At 42.5% G+C, this 21,057-nt stretch overlaps 1 protein-coding gene across 4 annotated transcripts in view; it reads left to right on the top strand.

Annotated features, from left to right (window-relative positions):
* The window catches only part of NBEAL1 (neurobeachin like 1), a 245,395-nt gene that overhangs the window by 95,897 nt on the left and 128,441 nt on the right, over positions 1 to 21,057 (top strand). For all 4 annotated transcript variants that reach the window (XM_040441754.1, XM_040441755.1, XM_040441756.1 and 1 more), the window contains 4 exons: positions 4,458 to 4,543; positions 7,582 to 7,671; positions 16,580 to 16,748; positions 18,692 to 18,825. In XM_040441754.1, the coding sequence (XP_040297688.1) occupies positions 4,458 to 4,543; positions 7,582 to 7,671; positions 16,580 to 16,748; positions 18,692 to 18,825 (479 nt within the window). The remainder of the gene's footprint in view (positions 1 to 4,457; positions 4,544 to 7,581; positions 7,672 to 16,579; positions 16,749 to 18,691; positions 18,826 to 21,057) is intronic.

Genomic DNA, 21,057 nt, shown 5'->3' with positions numbered 1-21,057 from the left:
TCTAGGAACTCGCTATGCCCCTCACGGAATACCTTGGGGTGTCTTCTTTCCAAAATGGGGTCACTTGTGGGGTAGTTATACTGCCCTGGCATTTTCCAGGGGCCCTAATGTGTGGTAAGTAGGTAAATGACCTGTGAAATCCTAAAGGTGCTCTTTGGAATATGGGCCCCTTTGCCCACCTAGGCTGCAAAAAAGTGTCACACATGTGGTATCGCCGTATTCAGGAGAAGTTGGGGAATGTGTTTTGGGGGTGTCATTTTACATATACCCTTGCTGGGTGAGAGAAATATCTTGGCAAAAGACAACTTTTCCCATTTTTTATACAAAGTTGGCATTTGACCAAGATATTTCTCTCACCCAGCATGGGTATATATAAAATGACACCCCAAAACACATTCCCCAACTTCTCCTGAGTACGGCGATACCAGATGTGTGACACTTTTTTGCAGCCTAGATGCGCAAAGGTGCCCAAATTCCTTTTAGGAGGGCATTTTTAGACATTTGGATACCAGACTTCTTCTCACGCTTTGGGGCCCCTAGAATGCCAGGGCAGTATAAATACCCCACATGTGACCCCATTTTGGAAAGAAGACACCCCAAGGTATTCAATGAGGGGCATGGCGAGTTCATAGAAATTTATTTTTTTTGGCACAAGTTAGCGGAAATTGATATTTTTAATTTTTTTCTCACAAAGTCTCCCGTTCCGCTAACTTGGGACAAAAATTTCAATCTTTCATGGACTCAATATGCCCCTCACGGAATACCTGGGGGTGTCTTCTTTCCGAAATGGGGTCACATGTGGGGTATTTATACTGCCCTGGCATTCTAGGGGCCCTAAAGCGTGAGAAGAAGTCTGGAATATAAATGTCTAAAAAATTTTACGCATTTGGATTCCGTGAGGGGTATAGTGAGTTCATGTGAGATTTTATTTTTTGACACAAGTTAGTGGAATATGAGACTTTGTAAGAAAAAAAAAATAATAATTCCGCTAACTTGGGCCAAAAAAATGTCTGAATGGAGCCTTACAGAGGGTGATCAATGACAGGGGGGTTGATCAATGACAGGGGGGTTGATCAATGACAGGGGGGTGATCAATGACAGGGGGGTGATCAGGGAGTCTATATGGGGTGATCACCACAGTCATTGATCACGCCCCTGTAAGGCTTCATTCAGACGTCCGGATGCGTTTTGCGGATCCGATCCATCTATCAGTGCATCCGTAAAAATCATGCGGACATCTGAATGGAGCTTTACAGGGGGGTAATCAATGACAGGGGGGTGATCAGGGAGTCTATATGGGGTGATCACCACAGTCATTGATCACGCCCCTGTAAGGCTTCATTCAGACGTCCGGATGCGTTTTGCTGATCCGATCCATCTATCAGTGGATCCGTAAAAATCATGCGGACGTCTGAATGGAGCTTTACAGGGGGGTAATCAATGACAGGGGGGTAATCAATGACAGGGGGGTGATCAGGGAGTCTATATGGGGTGATCACCACAGTCATTGATCACACCCCTGTAAGGCTTCATTCAAACGTCCGGATGCGTTTTGTGGATCCGATCCATCTATCAGTGCATCCGTAAAAATCATGCGGACATCTGAATGGAGCTTTACAGGGGGGTAATCAATGACAGGGGGGTGATCACCACAGTCATTGATCATGCCCCTGTAAGGCTTCATTCAGACGTCCGGATGCATTTTGCGGATCCGATCCATCTATCAGTGCATCCGTAAAAATCATGCGGACATCTGAATGGAGCTTTACAGGGGGGTGATCAGGGAGTCTATATGGGGTGATCACCACAGTCATTGATCATGCCCCTGTAAGGCTTCATTCAGACGTCCGGATGCGTTTTGCGGATCCGATCCATCTATCAGTGCATCCGTAAAAATCATGCGGACATCTGAATGGAGCTTTACAGGGGGGTGATCAGGGAGTCTATATGGGGTGATCACCACAGTCATTGATCACGCCCCTGTAAGGCTTCATTCGGACGTCCGGATGCGTTTTGCGGATCCGATCCATCTATCAGTGGATCCGTAAAAATCATGCGGACGTCTGAATGGAGCTTTACAGGGGGGTAATCAATGACAGGGGGGTAATCAATGACAGGGGGGTGATCAGGGAGTCTATATGGGGTGATCAGGGGCTAATAAGGGGTTAATAAGTGACGGGGGGGGGGGGGGGGGGTGTAGTGTAGTGTAGTGGTGCTTGGTGCTACTTTACTGAGCTACCTGTGTCCTCTGGTGGTCGATCCAAACAAAGGGGACCACCAGAGGACCAGGTAGCAGGTATATTAGACGCTGTTATCAAAACAGCGTCTAATATACCTGTTAGGGGTTAAAAAAAACACATCTCCAGCCTGCCAGCGAACGATCGCCGCTGGCAGGCTGGAGATCAACTCTCTTACCTTCCGTTCCTGTGAGCGCGCGCGCCTGTGTGCGCGCGTTCACAGGAAATCTCGGCTCACGCGAGATGACGCCTATTGGCGTTAGCGTAGCCTGGGGGAGCCGCCGCAATGACGCCTTTCGGCGTTAGCGTGGCGGCAAGCGGTTAAAAGGCATCTGTCAGCAGATTTTTACCTATGAAACTGGCTGACCTGTTGCATGTGCCCTTGGCATTTGAAGGTATTTGTGTTGATCCCATGTTCATATGTGCCCGCATTGCTGAGAAAAATGATGTTTTAATATATGCAAATGAGCCTCTAGGATCAATGAGGGCATTAGCATTTCACCTAGAGGCTCTTCTCTCTCTGCAACTGCTACACCCTGCACTTTGATTGACAGGGCCAGGTAGTGATGATGATTCAGGCACATATGAACACAGATGCCTTCAGCTGCCGAGCACACATATACTAAGTCAGCCAGTTCATAGGTCACAAATCTGTTGACAGATGCCCTTAAATGTAGTCTTTTACACTATTAACACTGTATATTCACATATAAATAAATAAATATATATATATATATCTATAGGGGATTCGCTCTGGTAGACAGGATAAGCTGATGCAGTATAGAGGCACCAACCAATTCTTAAATCAAACAGTTCAGTGTTTATTCACACTCTTGGTTCATAAACAGTCACATTCAACACAAAAAGTCACCTTTTGGTTTTGGTGTTAGTTTACACCCAGCTGGCAGTTTTGCCTCAAAGAGTCCATGAACAGACTTTAGGCGGCCTGTTTCCGCTCACACTGGTCTCAGACCTCCAAGCCCAGCTCAAGCCTCAGATCCCAATACAGATCCTTTCTGTCCAGTCCGGTGTTTGACCCCACCTGGGAAAATTATAATATATTAGGGATCGACCGATATTATCTGTTTTACCGATATTATCGGCCGATATTCAGGATTTTGACAGTTATCGGCATCTATTTTGCCGATATTCCGTTAACTTATTGGGAACACAGATCTCGCTGCTCTCAGCGCTCTGTGTTCCCTCAGCAGCACAGGGGAGAAGGAAGCAGTGTCTCCCTCCCCCTGTGCTGCTGCTGCCGCCAATTAGAGGAGAGAGGACAAGAGGAGGGGAGGGGCTGTGGCCACTGCACCACCAATGATGTTAACGCACTCATTCATTCAAATTGAACAGGAGGTGGGAGCTGGCTGCAGAATCACATAGCCGGCTCCCAACCTCTATGAGCGGTAGCTGCGATCTGCGGTAGTTAACCCCTCAGTTGCCGCGGATCGCAGCTACCGCTCATAGAGGTCGGGAGCCGGCTATGTGATTCTGCAGCCAGCTCCCGCCTCCTGTATATGAATAAATTAGATTTATGTTCATTGGTGGCGCAGTGTGGCCCCCCAAGCCCCCCAGTATTAATCATTGGTGGCGCAGTGCGCCCCCCACCCCAGTATTAAAAACATTGGTGGCAGTGGCCACAGGGTCCCCTCTCCCCTCCTCCTCCGATCGGAGCCCCAGCAGTGTAAGCCTGGGGCTTCAATCGGTTACCATGGCAGCCAGGACGCTATTGAAGCCCTGGCTGCCATGGTAAGCTCCATGCTGCTGTGTGCACAAAGCACAGAGCAGCAGGGACAGTGTGAGATCCTATTCACCCTGATAGAGATCTATCAGGGTGAATTAGGACAAGGGTTCTAGTCCCTAAGGGGGCTAAAAGTTAGTAAAAAAAAACACCAAAATATCAAGTATAAATGAAAAAGAAAGATTTACAAAAAAAACAACTACACATTAACAATAAAAATATAAATTTTCAGCAGATTTGTGTATGAATCTTTATTTTTTTTCAAACATGAAATTTCACAGAATATCGGTATAAATTACCGGCTATCGGCCTGAAAGTTCACAAATTATCGGTATCGGCATTAAAAAAATTATATCGGTCGATCCCTAATAAATATATAAATATAAATATATATATATATATATATATATATATATATATATATATATATATATATATATATATATATATATTATTATTATTATTTTTATTTTTACCAGGTCCTAACAGCTTGAGCCCCTGGAAATCACAGGACACAGAACTAACAGACTTACCCAGCAAACTACTCGTTTATTATACCCCGAAGGTTAGTAAGAACATTTCTATTGTCCTTCTATGGTTTATGTGAGATTTCTTTCCCATGCAGTGTATTAAATTAATTCAAGTGTCTATATTCAGTTTTGTAAGATAAAAGAGACAAATGGGTAGTGCTTATAGGCATCAATTTTCCAGTAATGAACTGAGCCTTTTTGAATGATTGGACTTCTACACAACTGCATCTCATTGGAAACTTGCACTTCTTAATGGAAAGAGTTAAAGATGAATAGTTAAGAATTAAAGAGTTGTCTAGGTTTTGGCAAATTCATAGTAAGGTTGCTGTGACGTAATGTATAATGGGAGTTGTACACAGCAGCTTCATCTAAGTGGTTTCCACCTCTGTCAAATCTAACTCAGGCTTTCAAATGGACAGTGCAACTTGAATTTCGCCAAAATCCAATTACATTCGGATAACCCAAGTCATGCTAATCAACAAAACACCTAAGCACAAAGGGCATGAGACTCTAAAACCTAACCTTTAATCTATTTTAGATAAAATTTCTATTAGTATGGAAAGTACAATAGACCCAACCAAAATATATATATATATATATATATATATATATATATATATATATATATATATATATAAAAAAATACACAATTGGTACATACAAAAGTAAGGCGTAACAGAGGTCGTGAAGGTAGTCGTGGGAGGATCTTACCCTAATTGGACCCTGACTACCCCTGGCTAACACAGGGAAGCACCCTGATGGTGGATGCACCCTGTACGGGAACCTACCCCTTGTCCGCCGTATTACAAACCCTATGGCATTCTAAAGCATCCCCCCGGAAGCCCAAACTCCCCCCCCCCCCCCCCCCCCCCTTTCTTCCCCGCTGGATTCATCTGGGATGAAAATTAAACAGGGTATAAGCAATAGAAGAATGATACAGATTATATCAGATAACAACAATATTGCGGCTGTGTATGATCACTGCAACATACTACCAACCAATAGACCCCATATACAGTGGGGGAAATAATTATTTGACCCCTCACTGATTTTGTAAGTTTGTCCAATGACAAAGAAATGAAAAGTCTCAGAACAGTATCATTTCAATGGTAGGTTTATTGTAACAGTGGCAGATAGCACATCAAAAGGAAAATCGAAAAAATAACTTTAAATAAAAGATAGCAACTGATTTGCATTTCATTGAGTGAAATAAGTATTTGAACCCCTACCAACCATTAAGAGTTCTGGCTCCCACAGAGTGGTTAGACACTTCTACTCAATTAGTCACCCTCATTAAGGACACCTGTCTTAACTAGTCACCTGTATAAAAGACACCTGTCCACAGAATCAATCAATCAAGCAGACTCCAAACTCTCCAACATGGGAAAGACCAAAGAGCTGTCCAAGGATGTCAGAGACAAAATTGTAGACCTGCACAAGGCTGGAATGGGCTACAAAACCATTAGCAAGAAGCTGGGAGAGAAGGTGACAACTGTTGGTGCGATTGTTCGAAAATGGAAGGAGCACAAAATGACCATCAATCGACCTCGCTCTGGGGCTCCACGCAAGATCTCACCTCGTGGGGTGTCAATGGTTCTGAGAAAGGTGAAAAAGCATCCTAGAACTACACGGGAGGAGTTAGTTAATGACCTCAAATTAGCAGGGACCACAGTCACCAAGAAAACCATTGGAAACACATTACACCGCAATGGATTAAAATCCTGCAGGGCTCGCAAGGTCCCCCTGCTCAGGAAGGCACATGTGCAGGCCCGTCTGAAGTTTGCCAATGAACACCTGAATGATTCAGAGAGTGACTGGGAGAAGGTGCTGTGGTCTGATGAGACCAAAATAGAGCTCTTTGGCATTAACTCAACTCGCTGTGTTTGGAGGAAGAAAAATGCTGCCTATGACCCCCAAAACACCGTCCCCACCGTCAAGCATGGGGGTGGAAACATTTTGCTTTGGGGGTGTTTTTCTGCTAAGGGCACAGGACAACTTATTCGCATAAACGGGAAAATGGACGGAGCCATGTATCGTGAAATCCTGAGCGACAACCTCCTTCCCTCTGCCAGGAAACTGAAAATGGGTCGTGGATGGGTGTTCCAGCACGACAATGACCCAAAACATACAGCAAAGGCAACAAAGGAGTGGCTCAAGAAGAAGCACATTAAGATCATGGAGTGGCCTAGTCAGTCTCCGGACCTTAATCCAATCGAAAACCTATGGAGGGAGCTCAAGCTCAGAGTTGCACAGAGACAGCCTCGAAACCTTAGGGATTTAGAGATGATCTGCAAAGAGGAGTGGACCAACATTCCTCCTAAAATGTGCGCAAACTTGGTCATCAATTACAAGAAACGTTTGACCTCTGTGCTTGCAAACAAGGGTTTTTCCACCAAGTATTAAGTCTTTTTTTGTTAGAGGGTTCAAATACTTATTTCACTCAATGAAATGCAAATCAGTTGCTATCTTTTATTTAAAGTTATTTTTTCGATTTTCCTTTTGATGTGCTATCTGCCACTGTTACAATAAACCTACCATTGAAATGATACTGTTCTGAGACTTTTCATTTCTTTGTCATTGGACAAACTTACAAAATCAGTGAGGGGTCAAATAATTATTTCCCCCACTGTATATGCGGCTACCACAAACACATGTATACACAGGTACTATGCACAGTGCAACTTGGGCTGTGTTGAGATAATCATTTTGTGCAGCCGATGGCTCAGAGGGATGCCATACAGTAACATCCGTCACCGTAGTATCTCTTTGTAAAAAAAAAAGTGTACGTTTTATTTTACTGGGCTTTGCAAGATGGAAAAGTGAAGTATACTACACTTTTCTATACTGTTTTTCCCACCATGTATGTAAATGTAGTATCTAACATGGTGTAAATTCTGCCTTAGATTTGTAAAGTATGACAGAACAGGTAACCATGCCAGACATGTAGACTATGTTACAGTAAAGCTATAGAGTTGTATTTAATGGAAGTATTATAGTTAAATCAATGAGTTATTGTTGTTATTCATGTTGGTATTTTTTATGTATTTTTATTATTATTTTTTTCTTTTGATAGGCTTGTGGGAATCACATCTGCCTTGATTTATCACCCAACCTATTTCATGGACGATTGACTGGGAACAAAGTTGTTAACTGGGACATTAAGGTATTCTGTAGAAAAGTGTGAAAGGAGATCCTAACAAGCCGCAGTTTCTTGCTTTATAAATCGGTGCTTGATACCCAGGGTTGAGTGAGGGTATGTCCACGGGGGACGTATACACTGTAGATTTGTGTGCAGCAAATCTTCGGTGCTTTTACAGTTCCAGCAAAGTGGAAGGAATTTTAAGGAATCTTATTGACACTGAGGGAAAAAAAAAAAAAAAAAAAGTTCCTCTGGATAGGTCATCAGTATCTGATTGGTGGGGGTCTGACTCCTGTTAGAGAGGACAGTGGCACCTCTCTCAGCTTTTCCTAGGCCTGTGACGACACATTCATCTGTCACATGGCCTAGGCGCAGCCCAGCCCTATTGAAGTGAATGGAGCTGAGCTGGGATACCAAGCACAGCCGCTGTACAATGTACGGCACTGTGCTTGGTAAGCACGGACAAGGCCACTGAACCCACAGTACTAGTACCTTCTCAAACAGCTGATCAGCGGGGGTCCCTGTGTGTGTGTGTGTGTGTGTGTGTGTGTGTGTGTGTGTGTATATATATATATATATATATATATCACATATATATACACATACACACACACACACACACAGACCCGGGTATATTTCATCCATTTTATTTAACCCTTTAATGCAAAATGCCATGCATGTATGGAGGGGGATGCATTGCCCGATCATTACAGGGGTCCGACAGTCCCTGGTAGCCGGGCCCCTGCTGTATCCGCTGACATCGCTGTTTACAGCAAGGCCGGTGGATTAACCCCTTCTATGCCATGGTCAGAGCTGACCGCGACATAGAAGTGCTTTGCGGTGGGTGAAAGAGCGCATCAGGTCCCCGTGCCACTGTGGCAGGGGACCCGATGTGTGACAAGGCAGCCTGATGCCGTACAGAGGCTGCGCAATGCCTTGCACGGCATCGGGACCTGCCTTCTACGGGTGACGAGGAGATCCAGCCTCAGGCTGCGTCTCTTAGGCAACCTGTTAGTGTATTACACTAACAGGCAATGCATTACAATACAGATGTATTGTAATGCATTGCAGAGGGGATCAGACCCCCAAAAGTTGAAGTCCCAGAGTGTGACAGAAATAGTTTTAAAAAAAAGTGTTTTCAATTTTAAAAAAAGTTTCAAGTTAAAGAAAAAAACGCCCCTTTCCCCTGATTTTATAATAAAAAATAGAAAGAAAAAACACATATTAGGTATCGCCGCGTCCGTAACGACCGACTCTATAATCATATCACATGATCCACCCAGTCCGTTAGACACCATAAAAAAAAAACTGTCACAAAAAGCCATTTTTGTCACCTTACACCAAGCGATCAAAAAGGCGTATGCCCCAAAAATAGTACCAATCTAACAGTCACCTCATCCCGCAAAAAATGAGCCCCTACATAGGACAATCACCCCAAAAATTTTAAACTGTGGCTCTCAGACTATGGAGACACTAAAACATGTTTATTTTTGTTTAAAAAATGCTTTCATTGTGTAAAACCTAAATAAAAAAAGTATACATATTAGATATCGCTGCGTCCGTAACAACCTGCTCTATAAAAATACCACATGACTTAACCCCTCAGGTGAACACCGTAAAAAAAAAAAAGAAGTTTAAAAAAAGCCTTTTTTTTCACCTTATATCACAAAAAGTGTAATAGCAAGCGATAGTCATACGTTGTACCACTCAAACCGTTATCTCATCCTGCAAAAATTATACCCTACCTAAGAGAATCGCCCAAAAAATAAAAAGAATTATGGTTCTCAGACTATGGAGACACTAAAACATTATATTTTTTTTGTTTTAAAAAATGCTGTTATTGTGTAAAACTTAAATAAAATAAAAAAAGTATACATATTAGGTATTGCCACGTAAGTAACGACTTGCTCTATAAAAATATCACATGACCTAACGCCTCCGGTGAACACCGTAAAAAAATCAAACTGTATCGAAAAAGCCTTCCTTTTTTTTTTTGTCACCTTACATCACAAAAAGTGTAATAGCAAGTGATCAAACAGTCATACGCACCTCAAAATAGTACCAATCAAACCGTCATCTTATACTGAAAAAAAAAGAGCCCCTACATAAGACAGTCACCCAAAAAAAATAAAAAATATATGGCTTTCAGAATATGGAGACACTAAAAAGTTTTTTTTTTTTTTTTCAAAAATGCTTTATTATGTAAAACTGAAACAAACAACCCCAAAAAGTTATCATATTTGGTATTGTCGCATCCGTAACCACCTGCTCTAAAAAGAATAGCTCATGATCTAACCTGTCAGATAAACGTTATAAATAACAAAAAATAAAAACGGTGCCAAAACAGCTTTTTTTTTTTGTTTTGTTACCTTGCCTCACAAAAAATGTAATATAGAGCAACCAAAAATCATCTGTACCCTAATATAGTACCAACAAAACTGCCACCTTATTCCTTAGTTTCCAAAATGGGGTCACTTTTTTGTAGTTTCTACTCTAGGGGTGCATCAGAGGGTCTTCAAATGTGACATGGCAAGTTAAAATTATCCCAGTGAAAGCTGCCCTCCAAAAACCATATGGCGTTCCTTTCCTTCTGAGCTCTGCCATGTGTCCGTACAGCAGTTTACGACCACATATGGGGTGTTTCTCTAAACTACAGAATCAGGGCAATAAATATTGAGTTTAGTTTGGCTGTTAATTCTGGCTTTGTTACTGGAAAAAAATGATTAAAATGATAAATCTGCCAAAAAATGTGAAATTCTGAAATTTCATATCCATGTTCAATTAATTCTTGTGGAACACCTAAAGGGTTAACAAAGTTTATAAAAATCAGTTTTGAATACATTGAGGGGTGTAGTTTCTAAAATGGGGTCACTTTTCGGGAGTTTCTACTCTAGGAGTGCATCAGGGGGGCTTCAAATGGGACATGGTGTAAAAAAAAACGGTCTATAAAAATCTGCGTTCATTTCCTTCTGCGCCCTGCCGTGTGGCCATACAGCAGTTTACAACTACATATGGGGCGTTTCTATAGATTACAGAATCAGGGCAAGAAATATTGAGTTTTGTTTGGATGTTAACCTTTGCTTTGTTAGCGGAAAACAAAATATTAAAATGGAAAATCTGCCAAAAAAGTAAAATTCTTAAATTTCATCTCCATTTTCTATTAATTCTTGTGGAACACCTGAAGGGTTAACAATGTTTGTAAAATAAGGTTGGAATACCATGAGGGGTGTAGTTTCTAAAATGGGGTAATTTTTGGGTGGTTTATATTATTTAAGCCTCACAAAGTGACTTCAGACCTGAACTGGTCCTTAAAAAGTAGGTTTTGGCAACTTTCTGAAAAATTTCAAGATTTGCTTCTAAACTTCTAAGCCTTCTAACGTCCCCCAAAAATAAAATGACATTCACAAAATGATCCAAACATGAAGTAGACATATGGGAAATGTAAAGTAATAACTATTATATGAGGTATCACTATCTGTTTTTAAAGCATAGAAATTGAACTTTTGGAAAGTTGCGAATTTTTAAAATTTTTGGGTAAATTTGGTATATATAGTTTTTTTTAAAAATGAAATATTTTGATTCAAATTTACCACTGTCATGAAGTAAATTATGTGACGAGAAAACAGTCTCAGAATGGCTTGGATAACTAAAAGTGTTTTAAAGTTATCACTCATGTCAGATTTGCAAAAATCAGTCTGAAACATGACCCGGTCCTTAAGGGGTTAATGTTTGTGTGTGTCGTTAAAAGATGTCGACAGTGTCCACTATAACAGTGACATCTACAGTACCCTGCCCCTTTAACAGTAACATCCACAGCGCCCTCCCCTTTAACCCCTTAGGGACGCATGACGTATCGGTACGGCATGTTTCCCGAGTCCTTAAGGACCCATGACGTACCGGTACGTCATGTGTTGTTCCGATCACTGCCGTGCGGCTGGCAGTGATCGGAACCCGGTGCCTGCTCAAATCATTGAGCAGGCACCTCGGCTAAATGCACGGGGGGTCCCGTGACCCCCCCATGTCCGCGATCGCAACAAACCGCAGGTCAATTCAGACCTGCGGTTTGTTGCGCTTTCTGCAGTTTCTGATCGCGCGGTCCCTGACCGCGGCGATCAGAAACTTTAGTGTGGCAAAAATATATATTTATCACCCCCCTGCACCTCTGAACGATTTTAGCCCGGTGGGAGGTGCAGGGGGGGGGGGGGGTTGGGGGCGATGCGGGAGGCGGGCGGTGCGGCAGGCGGGATCGCGATCCCCCGCCAGCCTCCCATTGAATGATCGTTGGTGTACAGTGGGTATACCAGGGTGCCAGCATCGGTGATGCGATGTCAGCCGTTTAACCCTTTCCATACAGCGGTCCGTACGGACCGCTGTATGGAAAAGGTTAACAGCTCAGGGAGCTCCCTCCCTCTCCGATCGGGGGGCTGCTGTGCCTTTGCAGCCCCCCGATGGAGAGGGAGAGAGCCCCCAGACAGCCCCCCGCAGCCCCGTGCTCACCCTTCCCCGTCTGCGAAGTTCTGAGCAGACGGGGAAGGTTCCCATGGCAACAGGACGCCGTCTCAGGCGTCCTGCTGTCCATGGTGCTGAACAGATCTGTGCTGAAGGCAGAGATCTGTTCAGTGTAAGTAAAATACAGTACAGTACCCTATATAGAGTACAGTACTGTATTATACAGACATCAGACCCACTGGATCTTCAAGAACCAAGTGGGTCTGGGTAAAAAAAAAAGTAAAAAAGTGAAAAAAAAAAGTAAAAATCAAAAAACACATTTATCACTGATTAAAAATGAAAAAAATAAAATTCCCTACACATGTTTGGTATCGCCGCGTCCGTAACGACCTGATCTATAAAACGGTCATGTTACTTTACCCGAACGGTGAACGCCATAAAAATAAAAAATAAAAAACTATGATGAAATTGAAATTTTGCCCACCTTACTTCCCAAAAAAAGGTAATAAAAGTGATAAAAAAAAGTCGCATGTACGCCAAAATTGTAACAATCAAATCGTCATCTCATCCCGCAAAAAATAAGACCCTACTTAAGATAATCGCCCAAAAACTGAAAAAATTATGGCTCTTAGATTATGGAAACACTAAAACATGATTTTTTTGGTTTTAAAAATGAAATCATTGTGTAGAACTTACATAAATTAAAAAAAAGTATACATATTAGGTATCGCCGCGTCCGTATCGACCGCCTCTATAAAAATATCACATGACCTAACCCCTCAGGTGACCACCGTAAAAAAATAAAAATAAAAACGGTGTAAAAAAAGCAATTTTTTGTCATCTTATGTCACAAAAAGTGTAATAGCAAGCGATCAAAAAGTCATATGCACCCCAAAATAGTGCAAATCAAACCATCATCTGATCCCGCAAAAAATGAGACCCTACTTAAGATAATCGCCAAAAAACTGAAAAAACTATGGCTCTTGGACTATGGAGACACAAAAACTTTTTTTTTGTTTTAAAAATGAAATCATTGGGTAAAACTTACATAAATTTAAAAAAATTGTATACATATTAGGTATCGCCGCGTCCGTGACAACCTGCTCTATGAAATTACCACATGATCTAACCTGTCAGATGAATGTTGTAAATAACAAAAAAAAAAAAACTGCCAAAAAAGCTATTTCTTGTTACCTTGCCGCACAAAAAGTGTAATATAGAGCAACCAAAAATCATATGTACCCTAAACTAGTACCAACAATACTGCCACCCTATCCCGTAGTTTCTAAAATGGGGTCACTTTTCTGGAGTTTCTACTCTAGGGGTGCATCAGGGGGGCTTCAAATGGGACAAAAACAGTCCAGCAAAACCTGCCTTCCAAAAACCGTATGGCATTCCTTTCCTTCTGCGCCCTGCCGTGTGCCCGTACAGCGGTTTACGACCACATATCGGGTGTTTCTGTAAACTACAGAATCAGGGCCATAAATAATGAGTTTTGTTTGGCTGTTAACCCTTGCTTTGTAACTGGAAAAAAAATATTAAAATGGAAAATCTGCCAAAAAAGTGAAATTTTGAAATTGTATCTCTATTTTCCATTAAATCTTGTGCAACACCTAAAGGGTTAACAAAGTTTGTAAAATCAGTTTTGAATACCTTGAGGGGTGTAGTTTCTTAGATGGGGTCACTTTTATGGAGTTTCTACTCTAGGGGTGCATCAGGGGGGGCTTCAAATGGGACATGGTGTCAAAAAAACAGTCCAGCAAAATCTGGCTTCCAAAAACCAAACGGCGCACCTTTCACTCTACGCCCCGCTGTGTGGCCGTACAGTAGTTTACGGCCACATATGGGGTGTTTCTGTAAACGGCAGAGTCAGGGCAATAAAGATACAGTCTTGTTTGGCTGTTAACCCTTGCTTTGTTAGTGGAAAAAATGGGTTAAAATGGAAAATTAGGCAAAAAAATGAAATTCTCACATTTCATCCCCATTTGCCAATAACTCTTGTGCAACACCTAAAGGGTTAACGAAGTTTGTAAAATCAGTTTTGAATACCTTGAGGGGTGTAGTTTCTTAGATGGGGTCATTTTTGGGTGGTTTCTATTATGTAAGCCTTGCAAAGTGACTTCAGACCTGAACTGGTCCCTAAAAATTGAGTTTTTGTAAATTTCTGAAAAATTTCAAGATTTGCTTCTAAACTTCTAAGCCTTATAACATCCCCAAAAAATAAAATATCATTCCCAAAACAATTCAAACATGAAGTAGACATATGGGGAATGTAAAGTCATCACAATTTTTGGGGGTATTACTATGTATTACAGAAGTAGAGAAACTGAAACTTTGAAATTTGCAAATTTTTCAAATTTTTTGGTAAATTTAGGTATTATTTTGTGCAAAAGAAATATTTTTTTGACTTCATTTTACCAGTGTCATGAAGTACAATATGTGACGAAAAAACAATCTCAAAACGGCCTGGATAAGTCAAAGCGTTTTAAAGTTATCAGCACTTAAAGTGACACTGGTCAGATTTGCAAAAAATGGCCAAGTCCTTAAGGTGAAATAGGGCTGAGTCCTTAAGGGGTTAACAGTGACCTACACACGGGCCGCCCCACAATACCCCGTCTCGTTAACAATGATTTCCACAATAACCCGCCCCCCTTAACAGTGACTTCTACAGAGCTCTGTTCCCTTAAAATGTGACCTCCAGAACACCCCACCCCCTTAACAGTGACCTCTACAGCACCCCGCCCCTGAACACTGACCTCCATAGTGGATCGTCCCCTTAACTGTGACCTCCACTCTTCTCTGCCCCCTTAATAGAGACCTCCACAGCGCCCGCCGCTTTATTTTTTTTAAACTCATTTTATTGAAGTATAACAAGTAAGGCAGGTTACATCAAGACAGTGCAGGGGTAAATCCCACACAGGGGATACAATGACATCATGATATATCTCGAGAGTCTTACATCAGACCTGAAGAGGAATCCATTCTCAGATAAATATAAGAAAACATCAGAGGTAATGAGGATTGACCAGTGATTTCCATTGACCCAGTGTGGGTGCTCTGTCAGCCATCCACCTTAGAGCAATGGCTTTTCTAGCAAAGAATAGAGTCTCACTCAAGAATACCCTGTGTTGATGCCCCCAGGTTTCCTCATCTAATATTCCCAAAACACAGACTTTAGGGCAGAGCGGTACTGCAGTGGGGACCAAAGTTGTCAGCACCTCTGTGACCGCTCTCCAGAAGCCTTGTAAGTGCATGCAATCCCACATGAGATGCCAGAAGTCAGCATTATGCCCGCCCCTTTATTAGTGACCTCCACAGTACCCCTTATCTCCTTAACAGTGATTTCCACAACACCCCGTCCTCTTAACAGTGGCCTCTACAGCAATATGCCCCTTAACACTGACCTCCATAGCGGACCGTCCCCTTAACTGTGACCTCCACAGCAGCCTGCCCCTAGGGTGGCCAGAGGTCCGGTTTTAGGCCGGACAGTCCGCCTTTCAGACTCCCTGTCCTCCGTCCGCAGGGCCTGGACGGACAAAGGGATGTTCCTTTGAACAGCTCACTCTCAGACAGCAGCACCGTGCTGTCTGAGCGTGAGCTGCAGGGAGAAAGTCACCCTCCCTCCCACCCCTGCAGCTGACAGAAGTTGATTTTTGCCTTCATTTTTTTCAATCCCTGTCGGCTGCGGAGTGGGAGGGCGTGGCTTAGCGGGACCTGGGGGTGGGGTTTCTAAGTCCGTCTTTTCAGGGTGGCTTGAATGGCCACCCTACCTGCCCCTGAACTATGACCTCCACAGCGCCCTGACCTGCAGCAGTGAAAAAAAATGGCTGGGTTGTTATGGAAACCTGGAGTAAAACGGTGTGTATGTGAAGACTAAGGGCCTGCGAGCTTCTATTGGCTGATAAGAGACATGTGGCCGTGTCTATGGCAGTTGGGATATGAGTGAAAGACTTGCAGGCTTCTATTGGCTAATGCAGGTAATTTTTGGGGAATCTCTCAGGTGGTACGTCCTAGAGAGCTGAGACCCCCACAAGATTTCTTTCCAGGTAGCAAGGGATGTGTATACCAAGTTTTGTAGAAATCGATGGTTGCGTTTTTGAGTGATCGCGGAACATGCATACATACACATATATACGTCCTTTTTTATATCTATACCTGTGTGTGTGTGTGTGTGTGTGTGTGTATATATATAATATTAAATGGGTCATGTGATTTAATTCAGTGCGATTTCCTAGATGTTGAGGGAGCGTTTTTGGTCAGATCGCTCAATTGTTAGAAACATTTACATGCCACCATTCTCGTCCATCTTCCATCTCTTGCGTTGTCTACATCCACCTTTACTGGGAAATTGCTATTAAATCCATTCCCTAATCTGAAGTTGAAACGTATTTGCATTATCACATGTAAAGCAGTTAGCATTATTACATTGTACTCTTTGTAAGTTCCAGGTGACCAAATACTCACATCCTTATTTCTGTTTCAGGACATGATCAACTGCATTGGTGGGCTGAATACATTGTTTCCACTACTGGAGCAGATCAGCTGTTTAAATGAGTTTGCCGGTGACAAATCGGAGAGTATCAGTCTTCCCCCCGAACTGTTGACCCCTACTGAAGGAGATTTTGTGGTTGTGTCTTCCACGAAAGCTTCAGGTATCGCCTTTATTTATACTGACCTGGTGTATGATTTCTACCTATACTTAACATTACCTTTTCCCAGCTAAATAACCCTAATTCCTGCCTTTTTGTTGTAAAAAAGAATATTTATCCTATTTTATATGTGTATGTGCCATCATGTGGAACACTTCCAGTAATGACCCTCCCTTTGTAATGCCATTACTGATCTAGACAGACGGTCCCACGGCACACATACTGTAGAGAGTGAAGGGTCGGCCTGTTTATCTGTAAGGAATTGTAAGAAGCATTGAATTAATCTGTGAAGGAAATCTAACTCTTCTATTATAAGTAAACTAATGCTTCCATTGTTCAGTATAGGGCTCACATTCTAGTGCCGCATGCACATCCCACCCATTGACTGCTGCCAGGGAGTTAGGTCAGAAGCTAAAAACCTGCTCCGGAAACCCCCAGATATTCCAAACCTGAATTTTCTTATTGAATGTCATCAGAATTATCTATTCAAATTAGCCTGATTTAGGCACATTTGTCTTAGCACTGATGTGTAGCAATTGCCTGATATTTCCCCCTCACAATTTTTTTAGTACCTATAGTCTGTCACTTATTGATGAAATGGAAATATACTGTACACTGACTTCCTGTTGAACTTGTGGTAGGCTTGTGCTTACATACAGCAACCTGCAGTCTAAAGCATGGGGGAGGATATCTGATGAACATGGGGATTTCTGATTTACGTGGTATTCTTGTAGCAAGGTATGCCCTGTCCTCAGGATATTGGGTAACTAGTAGATTGGAGGGGGTCCTACCACTTGCATACCCACTGATCACCAGAACAGCATCCCAAAATGAATGAAGCATCAGGTTGAACCTGTACACTGCGGATCCATTCATCTCTATGGGTGTTCTGACGATAGTTGAGCACAGTGCCTGGCTATTTCCACGACTCCCATAAAGATGAATGAAGCGGCAGTGTGTGCGCTCGGCCTGCTGCTTTGTTTATGTCAGGTTACCCTGTGGGGTGCGAGGTCCCTGTTCTCATGATTGGTGTTAGGACTCCCTCTGATCTAACAGTCCTTTAGCTCGGACCTCTTACACAGGGCGCGGAGCACTCATGTGAACATCAGTCTTGTCCCCATGTAAATAGGGCAGCGACTTGCCAACAGTCAAGCAAACGGTCATTTGTCAGCAGAAAACTGCTTGCTGGTCGGCACCACATGTTACACTGTAGACTAGGGATATTCTCCTGACATAATGTAAAGTGTACTAGTGATCATTCATCCCCATACGATATCCATGGGTAAGTGTAAAGGATCTTTAAATGAGTGTCGCCCAACTTGATAGATTATCGATTGGCGCTTTTTACGGCTGGGCATCAGACCATGTTAAATCACTCACGGGTCCCATTACATATTGCAGTAATAGACGGATGTGTGACTGATCACAGCATTGAGCACAAGGCTGAATACTTATATAATGATGCATGAGATTTAGGGTTATAATTAATTTAGTAGGGAATGACATGTAATTGATCTGAGAATGGTTGAACTGGATGAATATGCCTATTAACTATGTTAATTGTGAATCTCTGCAGTTGCTTAAAGGGTTTGTCCTGCCATTTATATTGATGGCCTACCGTCAGGATAGGTCATCAATATCAGATCGGTGGTGGTGGTCGCATAGAGCGCCGTCTCCTCTTCAAACAGCTGATCGGTGGGGGTGCCTGGTGTCAGACCGCCACCGATCCGATATTGATTGACCTATCCTGTGGATAGGTCATCAATATAAATGACAAAATTGAATGAAATTGCCACAGAACCAAGAAATGAAAGGTGATGATGAACTGACTCAGGAGCTTCATGTTTGTATGTTTTGGGTAGTATTTATTGAGGCACTTTGGGCTGTCTTTTTGCTTCTCAGTATCCATCTAAAAAAAAATTATTATTTTTTTGCTTCTGTTGCAGAAGCTCGTCTGGAAAAAAATATTGTAGCTACTTTTGTTTTGCTGATTAAGCACTTTATTCAGAGACATCCAATCAATCAGGAAAATCTGATGCATTCCCATGGAGTTACAACATTAGGGGCACTGCTGCAGAAGGTAACACAAGTGTATATGTATTTGTTGTAAGGGCATGCGGGGAATTCTGCACTGAATACGGTGTGTAAACTACTGAACTCCATATTATTTACTGAAGCTCCTTCTGTTTTAGGTAGCTTTGCCTAAATCTACTTAGAACAACCTAGTTATAGCTACATCCAAAGATGGGGATTAACAAGGCTTTGCTGCTGTTGGTAATCCGTGCAGGATACTTTTGCATTTTAATAGTTCAGACATTTTCGGACGTGGCAATACCGATTGTTTTTATAAAATTTGGGAAAAGTACTTTTTTTTTAATGATCTTTTTCATATTTTCTAAAAATGATTTTTTTTACGACTATTTTTATTTTTTTACTCCGTATAGAGGACTTAAAGACTAACTAAAGAGAATTGCAAGACCGTTCCCTTAGCTCAGCGGAGCAGGCAGAAGCAGGAGCCCGCTCCGCTCAGCTAATTCTGGCATAGTACATGAGTACAGGGTACCCATGTACTATGCCAGAAGTTAGAAATTGTCCGGGGAGCACGGGCAGGAGCGCACATTGTTCTCCCTGCGCTGGTGCGGCCCCATTCATAAATTGAGTACTCCGTACACTGCTGAGCTGTATATTAGAAAAAAAAGTTTTAGGGGATTTGGGACAACATATTAAAAATTATTATAAAAGTTTAGTTAATCTTTAAACATGTGATAGTTCAATTACATATACCGTACACTGCAATCATTCAGAGAACAAAGGGAGCGCCATCCCTCTCTCTAACTGCCCAGATGCCGCGGTTGCTATTGCCATATCCGATCCAGGCTACAGCGGGCGGGTTTCAGCTGACACACACCATGTATGGAGCGGGCTTAGCTCGTGAGTTTTCTCCATACACACCTCGTACTCCTGGGGTGTACAGTCATTAAGGTGTGCAAAGGAGTTAAACCATGGCCTCCTCTTTTATTACTGTAGCACAAACATTACTTAAAGCAACCTGTCACATCCTTTATGCGGAAATCAATAGTCTGTTGCTTTTCTGCTAAAGTAACGCAACTGCTACAGTGATAGATGCCAGCTTAGTCATGGGTTCCCTCTCTCCCTGCCCACCTGGCAATAATTGAAAGTTCTCTCCTTAGTTTTCTTCCTAGGGGAGAACTGTCAATCATCAAGCATTGACCGGACATGGTTTTATAATTGACATATTTTTAAAGAATTTTTGATTGTGATTTTTAATTTTTCATGTCAGTATCTATATTAACACAAAAAACATAAAATCCTGCAGTTTTTGCACTGGCCACAAAGTTTAATAGGCACCACCTCTTGTTCTGTACAGATCACTTTACTGCTTATCTGTATTACACCAGGCGATTTTCGGGCAGATGATGGCTAACAAGCAATCGTAGAAATGTTCGTAGCATTGATCTGCCTGTGTAATATTGCCTCCGATTACCTGATAAACGATGAAATACAATCTTTAAGCAGGTTTAAAAATCATTGCTTGCCAGCGTCAGATTGTGCTGTCTAATCCCGATCTGCTGCCGGTAAATAATGATTCGGTGTGGGGAAGAGCGATGGCATTAGTGATTGTCAAAGCTTTTCTATTCCTTTCTTGTACAATGGCCTTTAAAACGCTCCCATATAAGTCAATGAGGTCCCCTCCTGTCCATTGTGTCTGTGTCGTAAAGCAATTTTCTTAAAGGGGTTTACCATCTCAGACAATGGGGGCATATCGCTAGGAGATGCCCCCATTGTCTGATAGGTGCAGGTCCCACCTCTGGGACCCACACCTATCTTGTAAACACAGCCGGCAAAGTGAAGGAGGGTGCACCGCTCATGTGCAGTTTGCCTCCATTCATTGCATTGGCTCGGCTATTTCCGTTGGCCCCATAGAACTGAATGGGAGCGGTGGCTGTGCAAGCGCATTGAGCTCCCATTAATTTCTATTGGGATTCCGATAATAGCCAAATGCACTGCTCGGCTATTTTAGGTGGGCCAATAGGAACGCTTGGTGGTGGTCGGACCGGGCACTGCTGGCCACCACTTTGCCGGCTTCGTTTTTGGCTGCATTTAAGAGATAGGTGCGGGTCCCAGACGTGGGACCTGCACCTATCGGACAATGGGGGCATATTATAGCGATTATGCCCCCATTGTCTTAGATGGGAATACTCCTTTAATGCTTTCTAAATGCTGTTGAGAAAAACTTAGGCAAGATGGCCGCCTCCATAACCATGTTCAGAAAATAGAATAAAAACTTAAT

Source organism: Bufo bufo, chromosome 7 (assembly GCF_905171765.1).
Source record: "Bufo bufo chromosome 7, aBufBuf1.1, whole genome shotgun sequence".
NCBI classification, from domain to species: domain Eukaryota; kingdom Metazoa; phylum Chordata; class Amphibia; order Anura; family Bufonidae; genus Bufo; species Bufo bufo.
The sequence above is the reverse complement of the archived record's forward strand: the minus strand, read 5'-3'. Positions and strand labels throughout refer to the sequence as shown.